This window comes from Alligator sinensis, unplaced genomic scaffold (assembly GCF_000455745.1).
Source record: "Alligator sinensis unplaced genomic scaffold, ASM45574v1 scaffold1240_1, whole genome shotgun sequence".
NCBI lineage: Eukaryota > Metazoa > Chordata > Crocodylia > Alligatoridae > Alligator > Alligator sinensis.
Window position 1 is genome coordinate 1 of NW_005842245.1, and position 11,749 is coordinate 11,749.

Below are 11,749 nucleotides of genomic sequence, written 5' to 3' on the forward strand. Positions count from 1 at the left end.
GGGAATTTTGGGGTGGCTATAGCCCACCCTGCAGTCCCCCTCCCAGCACAGCCCCTCCTGCCTCGTGCACACCTCTGGCCCAGCCCCCACCCCTGCTGGGAAGAGGCTTGCATAGCCCTTGGCCCCAAGCCTGCAGTGGGCAGCCTGCCCTCACCCTGAAGACAAATCTGGGGGCCCCTTGCCCCCCATGCCTCCTTTGGGGGTGCGTGCAGCAGCAGGGAGCTGCCCCACCACCACCTCCTTACCCCCTGGTCAAACTGTCTGTGGGCTGGTCCTACTCCCAGGGTCGCATTCGCCACCAAGACTGGGCATTGCCTGCCCCTGCCCCACTCTCTCCCTCTCTGTCTGGGGCCACAATCAGCCCCTCCATGCCCCTATCCACTCCTGTGCCCTTACACCACCACAACCCCCCCCCCGAGCCAGACTCTGCTGTCCAAGCTGCTGGGCTGCATTACTGGCTGCATGCATGCTGCGCCTGCGTCCATGCATGCAACATTTTTTGGTGACATTGGCCAAAAAAAGTTGATGGCCAATAATACTAAGTTTCCTGTTATCGATGCCAGTCTGATATGCGACTGATCTATTGGTGCACCTCTAGATAAAATCACTAAACTCCTAAAATGAAAATATTATATAGTACTCAGTGTATTTAGTGTCCTTTGATTACGGAGTTAATCTTTAAGCCTTACAGTTTCCCATTTATGCATTTAAAGGTTGTTTACTAACAGCAGAAAAGGATTTGAACTCGTAGCAAATCCACAAGCTGTTTTTTTTTTTTTTTTTTTTTTTCCTTGAAACTGCAAAACTCTTATAACATAGTACTTGTAAAGGATGCCATTTCAGGCATCAGAAACTATTTTCTTGAGACCCTGAAAACAGTAAGAGCAGGCAACCTCTGTACAGTGTTTTTTACAGGCATATTAGTATTCAGCAGCTGGTGAGATGAGATGTATTTACAAATACGTAAATACAGAAGGATACAAAATGCTTTTATTGTTGTGGGTGAGGATGGTAGGGTCTGCTACCAAAAAATTACTTTCCTTCTTTGGATATGGCACTGTTTCTGATAGTGTGACATAACTGCTGATTTTGACACATGGATGTCTTTGATTGGACTAGGGAACAGTACTTTGAGAATTTGTCAACATTGCAAACTTACTGCACAGACAGTGGTATGCTGCTCCATGTAGCTATTTCCTGAACCCCAGGTAGTTAGTCATATTAGCATCTGATGAAGTATGTTGCCTATGAAAGAAAGCTCATGCCTCTGAACCAGGGAGTCTGTAGGGGTCCATCCTGTTCCTGAACCAGAAGTATGTTCATACAACATTGCAGGCAGCTTAAATAACATTGCTGAGAGTTGGTGCCTACTTGTGTGGCGCTGTGCAGGCAATGTGGCTAAACTTTGGGTTCCAGAAGGAGTGTGTGCAGAGCAGTATGGCATGTCCAGGTGCGCTGCTGCCCTGTGTGGTAAATTTGTAGACATGCCTAATGGCTTAAGTCGGGGGGTGTCAAACTCATCTGTTCCTGTGGGCTGGATGGATGTTGTGGGGCTGGTGTGCAGGGTCAGATGAGTGGTGTGGGGCCACCCTCAACCACCACCCTTCTTCCCCATGCCGGTTCCAGTGTACACAGCTCCTGCGTGGTGCTGCATGCACTGCGAGTGGCACCTGCCCCAGAATGATTGGGGGGGGGGGTGTTTGCGTGCAGTGCAATACTTGGACCGTTTGTGTGAGCATGTGGGGAAGTATCGGGGAGGTGGGGGCTGGATGATGGGGCTCCATGGGTCAGATCTTCTACATCCCTGGGTTCAGCTTCACTTATCTCCAATGGCAGGTAAAGAAAACTGGTTCAGGCCAAATGTTTTTTGTCTAGCAATTTGAGTGTCATGTGACATCATGAACTGAGCTGGTGATCTCTGCATGAAAGAACAACTTCTGAGTATTGGTTTCTCTAATAAGAAAAGAACTATTTTTGGTGTTGTGTTTTTTCCACTTCTCACTTGTGGGTTGTGTGGCTTTTTTTCCTCTTCCAGATTTTCAGCAACAATGGGACAGTTGAATTTTTTATTACAACCAATGAAACCTTTAGTGTCACCCCAGAGCATATAGGGGCTCAGTTGCTCCTGAAATTGAAGAAGATGGCAGAAGAGAATCTTGGCATGCCAGTTTCCAAGGCAGTTATCTCAGTGCCAGCAGAGTTTGATGAAAGGCAACGCAACTACACTATTAAAGCAGCTAACCTTGCAGGTGATGCCTCTTTCTGATATTTTCCTTAAATTCCAAAGATTATCTTGCTGTCTGTCAAAAATAGGAGAAAATATTAGAATCCATTTCACCGAGCAGTAGCAGGCATGAAAAATAGCAGAGTAGTCTCTGAAATGATGTGCAGCTGGTTATGCAAATACAGATAGCAGGAAGCTCTAAGCTTCATTAAAGGAAATAGCTGCTTTATTTATTTATTTACTTTTTTCAACTTGCAGGGAGAATTATGGGAATAATTTAAAACTTAAATAAACAATGTTTATATAGACTCCCCAGAAGCTCTCTTGGGCAAGAAACGCATCAAATTATTTGATAGAGTTAGGGTGGTGTTGTAGCCATGGTTATCTAGGAAGTATGGAAGAGGCAAGCATTTTTGTGGGTGATCTCTCTTATTGGACCAACTTCATGATTTGAGATGCTTAAACAAGCTTTGAATGCAGTGCATTCTTCTTCAGGTCTATATCATTCAGGTCTTATTGCTGAGCATGAATTAATATGTTATTCTTACGTTATTGCTAAGCATAAACTGAGTAACATTCCAAAATAAACAAAGAAGGTGAAAGTAGATAAAGGAAAAGCGTAGGAAGGGATTTTTCTTCTTTGAACCAAACTTATTGATGTTACCTAATGGCATCTGTTAATCTGATCTAACAACTACAGTTTTGCCTATATGTTTGATTTTTAAAGACAATATTAATAACTCTTGTTTTTGTAGGGTTAGAGATCTTGAGGGTCATTAATGAACCCACTGCTGCAGCTATGGCGTATGGTCTCCACAAAGCTGATGTATTTAATGTCTTGGTAGTTGATTTGGGTGGAGGAACTTTGGACGTCTCTTTGTTGAACAAACAAGGAGGGATGTTTCTGACGCGAGCCATGGCAGGTAAGAATAAGTGATCCTACGGCTAAACTGAATAAATTGCTTTTAAAGTAAAATAAAAAAACGTTACTTCTATGTAAATTTTGTGGTAACGGACGGACACACACCCACCCACCCACCATCTGACATAATGAATTTTTTGAGAATATCTTAAAATTTTTGAATGAGCTACTTGTCCCAAGGGATTTTTGCTATTATCCTTGATGCCAGAAGGGGTTTGTAACTGATTTTATTTAAGAGAAATTCTTTCATGCGTTGGCTGACTAAAGAAACAATCTGTAGTCTAGTTCTCTCTGACTTGCACAGGTAATATGAGCATTCATGCATGCCAGAATTACTTTGCCTCAAGCTAGTGGTGTTTCAAAGCATTCAGCTGCCTCAATCGGTTCAATCTGAGGGGATTTGTCAAATCATTGAAGGGTACTTAGAACAGTCCCCTTTGTGCTTGGCTTCAGCTCAGATGTTCAGAGTTTGGAGAGCTCACACGCTGTTACCCCAGAAAGGTTCTGTAGCACAAATGTGCCAAATTGATTCATCACTTGGCAAAGACTTCTGGCAGAAACGCTTAGTAAAACTATGTAGTAAACATATAACTGCTTTGCAGGTGACCTATGTTCAGATCTGAGTTTGAATACTACTGCTGATGTTGCTTGACTGAATGAGCTTTGATGTGACCTGCTGCCCTGGCCAGTGAAGGCAGAACAGTGAAAAATATAACCAGGCATTTCAGCATGATTCATTTAGCCACATGTTGTCTAATATATTAACTCCTCTTTTTAGTTCAAACAAAAGATGGAAAACTATAATGGCATTGTCCATTCTAGAGGAAATACTAAGACACTGTATAAACATATAGGAAGAGCACAGAGTACCCTTTGAAAACTGTTGAAACTATGGTTATGGTCAAGTTAGGGCCATAGAAAAGAATTGGGGATGAGTCTCCTACATAGCCTGTTACTCAGGGAGTTGGTAATGCTTTTGCAGTGGGGGTCTGCTTCAATGGAGTTTAGCTCTGAGCATAGGCTACTTTCAACATAGCCTGTGCTGCTACAGCTACAGTCATCACTCCCTCCTGTAGAGCTGCTGCTACCAAAACCTTCCATAGCTGAAATGCTCTAACATCTCCCATCTCTACAGACTGGATAATGTGGCTGTGCAGATCAGATCTGGCCTGCACAGCCATAGATTAATAATAGGGGTGTAAATACTGGTTGATTATCCCTTTAACCTTCCCTAATTTTATTGGGTAAATGGTTGACCAGTAACATGCCTCTACAGGAAATCTGCCCCTGCTTGTACTCGTTCTCCACATGGCATCAGTGGGCTGCAAAAGCCCCCTGCCTGCTGTTGCCACTGGCACACTGCTGCCCAGGAGCTAGAGCTCCAAGTGGCTGCACCAGGGCCTGCGGAGATCTGGTCAGCTAATTGCCAGCGTATTTGCATGTTTTGGGGCAGACAGTGGGAAGGGGCCAGGGCTGCACTATTACAAGAAGGATCAGGCCCCTCATGCGTCCCATTCTGCTTCCCCACTGCATCAGGTACTAGTCCACTCCTTCCCTCCTGCCACAGCCTTCAGGGGCATTGCGCTCCTTCTCTCCCCCTGCCTTCCCCCAACGGACTGCTCCCCACCCTGTGCTAAACAAAAACCAGTAAGGCATTATTGGTTATTAGTTATATGAAAATGTTTGACCAGTCATATCCCTAGTTCCTGACTATAGCATTTACTGTTGGTAGAGCATACAATGAATTGGTCTAATGTAGTGTTTTTTTCCTTTTTCCATGAGTTCTCTTGTTAAATACTAATTGTCCCATGTTGCACCCCTCCTCCCCCTCCCCTAATTCTTTGTTTTGACTTTTCTAATAGATATACTGTTTTTTCATAACATAGGGAACAACAAGCTTGGAGGTCAAGATTTTAATCACCGGATACTTCAGTATTTATATGAACAGATATATGGAATGTATGGTTCTCTGCCTTCCAAGAAGGAAGAAATACATAGACTCAGACAAGCTGTGGAAGCAGTTAAGTTAAATTTGACTCTTCACAATTCTGCTTTACTTAGTGTGCATCTTTCCATGCCAGAAAGAAAGGACCTAGAAGAACTTGTAGAGAGAGAGCGAGAAATGAGCAATGTATTTGAAAACAAGCCTTCAAAAGAGGAAGACGGTATGAAAAAATCTTTAAACGATGACTTTTCACAAACACACAGCAACACTGTCAAAGTTTTCTTTGAAACAGAAATATCAAGGAAGCTCTTTGAGACACTGAATGAGGACCTTTTTGAGAAGATTCTTCTGCCTATCGAGCAGGTGTTGAAGGAAGGACATCTTCACAAAACAGAAGTGGATGAAATTGTATTAGTAGGGGGCTCCACTAGAATTCCCCGGATACGCAAAGTTATTCGAGACTTTTTTGGAAAGGAGCCCAACACTTCTGTGGACCCTGACTTGGCAGTTGTAATAGGTGTAGCTATCCAAGCAGGAATTGTTGGAGGGTCCTGGCCTCTCCAAGTCAGTGCTATAGAAATTCCTAATAAGCATTTACAAAAAACTAACTTCAACTGAACTTCATTGCTATCATCACATTCCATCCTTCACTCCTCCACAACACTTCATTCATAAGTGCATGCTTACCCAACAAACAACGAAGTCCAGTCTTAGCCATGTTAGATCCATCTTGATTTTTTTTTTCCCAGTTAAAAGCATTAATGGACTGTTTTGAATGTTCTGGCTATAGCTCTCTTTTTGAAGGTATTAGCAACTTTAAATTACTGAACATGAAGTCATCCTCTGATTGGATGTAGACATACCACCACCACCACCACCGGAAATGCACTTTTTTTTTCCTCTTTTGCTAAATTTTATTAGCAGACCCTGAATACTTGATTACTTAAAAATGGAATTCAGCTATTGAAACCCAGGCTAGAGATGATGTTGGCATCATGCTCTGGACATTCCCAGGTGTTTGTATTTACTGTGAAATGAAGTTGTAACAGTGTTAATGCAGATAGCTTTGGTAATGTTCAGCTTTTAAATTTATTTATTACTTAGTTAACTGAGCACTTTAAGCACCTTCCTATGTGTCATTCTGCAGCTTGAATACTGTCAAGTAAGTCTTGTGCTATTATTTATAACAGAGCAGTGGCACTGTGGAGACTGAGGATTTGTTCCCTCTTAGACAGTTTGTTTGCAACCCAGACTAATTTTGGGCCTTGTCATATATGTCATTGCTCATGTACTGGGCATTTTCTAAATCTAAGCAATTGCCACAATCTAGCTTTGTAACTTAAAGGGACTTTTGTATTGCCCCTAATGCATCTGTCTTTTGGAAAAAGTAGTAATAGGATCCACTTTCATACTTTCCATTCCTCCTAGAACTAAGGAATTGCTCACCAGACAAAAACCTTTAACTGTTTTACATAAAAAGACAGCAAAATAAGTCCCACACAACTTCCCTTATTTTCAAATCGCATACACTTACATGCATTGTACGATCAAGCAGGTGTTTGGCTAGGATGAATAAAGCCTTTTGGTTTTTTCCTTAACATTCTAACAGTAGGAATGGAGGACTGTCAGAAACCTTCTGGCTTGAGTTCAGTCCCCATAGATTTAGTAAATAAAGTTAATTCAACTCAGATTGTACATGCCAGTTAGCATACTGGTGCCTTCCTTTGTAGGTTCTTGAATGCTGGGCCTTACTATGACTTGAACGTGGAGCGGTAGCTCTGATCTGTAAAGAGAAGCCAAAACATGTAACTCAGAATTTGGGGTGTGCATGCATCTGCCCTGTGGGATTCATTTCTGCTGACCGAGTGTGGATGCAAAGTGTAGTTGGTTGTAACGGTTTGTCTAAGGACATAGGCAGACAAGGTTCTTTGGGTAGATGTAATGTCTATTTTTGGACCAACTCAATAGTTGGAAAAATGTTATTTGCAAGCTTTTGGGCACAAACACCCTTCTTTAGGCATTGGAAGACTGCTGCTGCTATGTGTTTTTTTCCAAGAAATCTTGTTATAGTTTAGCTTCTTTTCTACCTTGGAGAACACACAATGGCAGCAGTCCTCCAGTGCGAAGAGTAGAAATGTATTTACAGTTAACTTGATTCTTGAGGTCTCTGCTTTTAGAAGAGACTTATCTTCCCGTATTTGCTTTAGAGAGGTAAATTGTAATGTTGAAAAGCCAAGTGAATTTTCTTTTTATATGTATAAAAGAATTTTTTATTTATAGTCAAAAAACAACACGGTATCACTGCTTCATCTGAATCATAAATAGCTAAGGAAGCTCTAGTTAAATCTGAAACTGTTCTTTTTCAGAGTGAGCCTGTAATGTTGAATGTTTTGCTGTCCTGTTTTCCATCCTAGAGACTTATCTCTTCACTAAAAAGCTTGCACTTAACTTTAAAAAATACAGAGTTTTGTTGGAATAAGTGCAATTCTACCATGCTCCAGTCCCCTCGGTTTTTAAGTTCCAAAGGATTCTAAAGGCTAATGCTAGTAGTTTTCTGGTTTAAATTAAGAAAAAACAAAAAGCTTGCATACTCAGTTTATGTTTTAAAAAAAAAAAAAAAAAAGTACAATTCCTCTACTTGACTGGAACCTCATAGTTTGTGTTAGTATGAGTCTCAAAGTAACAAGATGAGAGAATTTCATGAAACCTGGTTGTACAACTGCAGAGACTGTTGGGAGATTAAGTGAAGCATGCCTGAAACTTTCTAACTTTTAAGGTGGTGGCCTTTCTGTACAACAGTGGATAAATGCCAATATATAGTACAATTCTTTTGTGAGAGTAATAGGCAGCTATCTATTTTAGGTCAGGTTTTACATATGTGAGTGTATTTGCAGGGTATGGGACCATGTACTAACTATAGCCTTTATAAGAAGTGGAGCCTTGGCATGTGGCCAGTTGATAGTATTCATAAAGTTCATTAGAACTGCAGTGGGTAAGAGACTTAGGTTTTGTTTTCCTTCAATGCACTTTTTGCATAAAATTAAAACCAAACCATAACTAATTAAACTTTTTTTCAAGTTTGGGAAGCAAGGAGAAGGCTTCATAGGAATAGCAACATATGAAACTCCTTGTGAATACACAAAGCACCGACTGTTAAAATATGTTTCCAAGTGATGGAACTTGTAAAAAGGAAATGACTTCCCTTTCTGTGTGAATCTGGATATAAACAAGTCATCCTTGAATATACTTAGCCTGAGACTTGTACAGAGTGGTTTATATGCATTGGGCATATCTCATTGTGGGTGTGTCAGTCTATTTTTTTAAAATCTTGCCTGTTTTTAATTAATTTACTAGAGTTATTTATTTTGCATCTTTAGTTAATTTTGGTACTGTGTGTTGGCACAAACCAGTGAATTTTTAAAGGGTAAGTGGAACACTGCATTCTGCATTTTTTTAAATGCACACGCATGTACAGCCAGCCATGACTATATTCCAGTTAAATGACAAGGGTTACAATTCTGTCTTTAAAAAGGTATCTGTAGCAGGACTGAGCCCCAGGGGTGGCCGTAACACTTCCTTGTGGCCTTGCGACTCCTGCCCTGCTCCAGCTCTCTGGGTGTCCTCCCTTCGTGCTCTCTCACTTGCCATGTCTTGCTGGTAGTGTTTTACTGGGAGAGAGGGAGGCTACCCCCCAGGTTTCCAGAGCAAGCCTTTGTCTACCACCAGACTGGGTTCCTCCCAAACCCTGTCAGCCCCCATCCTGCTCTGAGGCACTAGGTAGGGTCCACCTAGCCAGTCCATGCTCTAGCACACTGATTGCCATAAGTGCTAATTTTGTGGCTTCTGACTTCTCCTACAGCCATGCCTATGCCTCTCAGATGTTACCAGTCATCACTTACTGAGGCACTTTGACCACAAGCCAGTGTCAGGCCACCTCAAGCCTCTACACCTTTATTGTGGCCCTGGCCTTCCTGGCTTCCATCCCACTGCCCTAGCTGGCACTTTTATCTTAAGGCCACCTCACCAGATTTCAGTTTATGGGTGTTAGCCCTAGTGTAATAGTTTTGGTTTCTTTCCCCTTGGGCTTCAGGCCCCTGGCCCTAGTTTTCACCCTCTTGCTTTTTGGGCCCCTGGCTCTGGTCCACCTTGGGCTATGGCCTGACCACCTGTCAACATCTTCATCCCAGTTTCTGGCAGGGCTCCAAAGCACCCGCATGCCCCATTGGGTACCACTGTGACCTCTTCTCTGTTAGTCCCACCAATCTAAATGAGCAACCACTTGACATACAACCTTCCCCCTCTGGGCAAATTAACTTAAGGAAAGAAAAGGGCACCTTTAAAGGAAACCTCTCCCCCTTGGGGGGAAGAAAGAAACATGCCTTCAGCCAGCCATCCTCCAGCAGGGGTCTCACCTCCCTGCTAGTGTCTCCCAAGCAGCAATTCCCTGCTCAGAGCTCTTTCCTGTAGCATACCAGACTTAGTTCTGCTCTCCAGATCTGAGTTTTTAAGCTGCATGGAGGGTGGGGCCTCTTCAGTCATGTGAAGACTGGCACATCTGCTCTTACCTAAGTCTAATGAACCGCTTACTGCTGTTATACTAGTTTCTGTTGAAGGTCTCTTGCTGTTTAAGTGTGGCTCTGCCCTGTCAGCTGATTGCTGTGCAGATAGCTGTGATAAGCAGTTGTAAGCTATGAGCCCCTGGCTACCTATGCCCTTGCAGCCAGCCCATAATGGGCAGTGCTGCTTCTCCAATCGGGATTTCCCTACTGCTGTTTCCCTAGGAGTAATGGGAACCCTGGCTGCCTCTTACAGTATCCTACAATTTATCTCAATTTATCTGACTTCAGCTGTGCCAAATACAAAGTATTGAGGTAGGTTTCATGGGTTGCAGTCCAAGAAGTGGATGTGTTTAGTACTACTTTCAACAAGATCAGGTCCCTTGATGTGTACATCATCTGCATCTGGGGAAAAATAAGATGTAATGTTGAACAACTGCATTTATAAACAGACTTTTAGTATGTTTTTAAATAAAAGCAATTACATCTGGCTAGTCTCTTGCTATTTTTGTGGGGCTTCCACCTCTGTTTTAAAGCAGGTTTAAAAGAAGAGAAGCTAAGTTGAACCTAACGCCACTGGCAAGCATTCAGTTAAGGGTGAGGTCAATCTGATCATCAGTCCCAACAATTGCATCTCCCATGCCACATGTATGTGGGAAGGGGTATGACGGTGGGATCAGGGATCAGATCCCAGTTGTTCCCTATTGCCAGTGTAGGATGCGCCAAACTACCCCTGCACCACCAGGTAGCAAACCAGTTGTGTAGTGGACCCATGGTTTAGAGCGCTAGTCAGCTGATCAGTGTTCCCAGCCCTGGAGCACAGTGGAGACCAGCAAGACTCCAGTGCACTCCTGTGGCTGGGAGCATCAGTCACCTGACTTGTACTGTCTCCCTGTAGCAAAATGTGGGATGGTGATGGGGTGTGTTCAGCTTCCTATGGGGCTGGAGCAAGAGTCCAAGCCCAAGTGACACTTTATCTCTTGGGGTGGAGAAGAAAGGACCAGCATGAGAGCAAAGCAATCTTGGATGTTGGAGAATTGCTGTGGCTTCTCTTAAAAGATAAGTGGTACAGACATTTGCTTGCCCAGGATAAACTCCCAGGACTGATATAATCCTGGTTGATCCCAAATAATTTTTTGCCCCAAGTAGCTATTTTTGCTCTGGAAAAGTCCTGAACATCTGCACACTTGTGGCTGCTGGAAGAACAGCAACTCTCCTAGGAGAATGTCTGTACATGTGTTAAGGCTCTTACTGCACTCTAATTAATCCATTTACTTGATGTCTCAAACAAGGAGAACCTGAGACATTTGGTAGAGATCTATAAAGACTTTGAAGCTTTACTGGCTTTTTCATTATGCCTTTTTCCATACAGGACTCTTTCGCAAATACATGAATACTATTGCTTATGCCTTTGAGGCAGAAGTGTAGTATTCCACAGGTGCATCAGCTAAAGCACAGGGATGAAATGACCTGTTTCATTGCCTACTGTGTTACCATATTCCTATAACATAAACACGTGTTTCTCATTGCTCTTCAGTACTATTTTTCTGCCTTAGAAAAACCTCTACATGTGGTTGGTAACAGCCAGGGAGTGGTCTGACCAAGCCCAGCATCTGTTCCTGTTCAAAATAAAGGAAGACAGATAAAGCAGGTACCTGGCACAGTGGTTCTAACAGAGCAGTGAACTTCCAATAGCAGTGAACTTTGCCTTTTTCCAATCATTTGCAGGTTAAACAAACACGTGGCTTCAATGATTTATGATCTTGCCTTGAGATGGGGGTTGGACTAGGAAACAGCCTGAGGTTCCTTCCAGCTCTCCTTTTCTGTGGCTGCATACAAACACGTTCAAATTAAGCAGTTGATTTTTCAAATGACTTAACCTGCAACCAGCCTACAACATTCAAAGGAGCCAGCCCTGGGGGACCTGGAACACATACTAGTGTGCTTCGCAGGCTTGTGTCTGCCTGGATACAGATGCCAACAGCCCATAGCACAGGCTGGGGTCCCAAGAGTCTGAAAGAAAGATTGGGAGAGGGGGCTGGAAACAAGGTGGTAGATTGGGGGTCTGGGAATGGGGGAAGGCTGGGCCATGTCCTTGTGCT

General features: G+C 43.0%; 1 protein-coding gene across 1 annotated transcript; it reads left to right on the forward strand.

Annotated features, from left to right (window-relative positions):
• Positions 1 to 1,961: 1,961 nt before the first annotated feature.
• Positions 1,962 to 11,688, forward strand: LOC102385524 (heat shock 70 kDa protein 13-like; the record flags this gene model as incomplete). The annotated part of the gene is made up of 3 exons (XM_006027466.3): positions 1,962 to 2,249; positions 2,980 to 3,147; positions 5,033 to 11,688. Coding segments are annotated over 3 exons (1,133 nt in total), but the record flags the coding sequence as incomplete, so codon positions are not given.
• Positions 11,689 to 11,749: the final 61 nt, after the last annotated feature.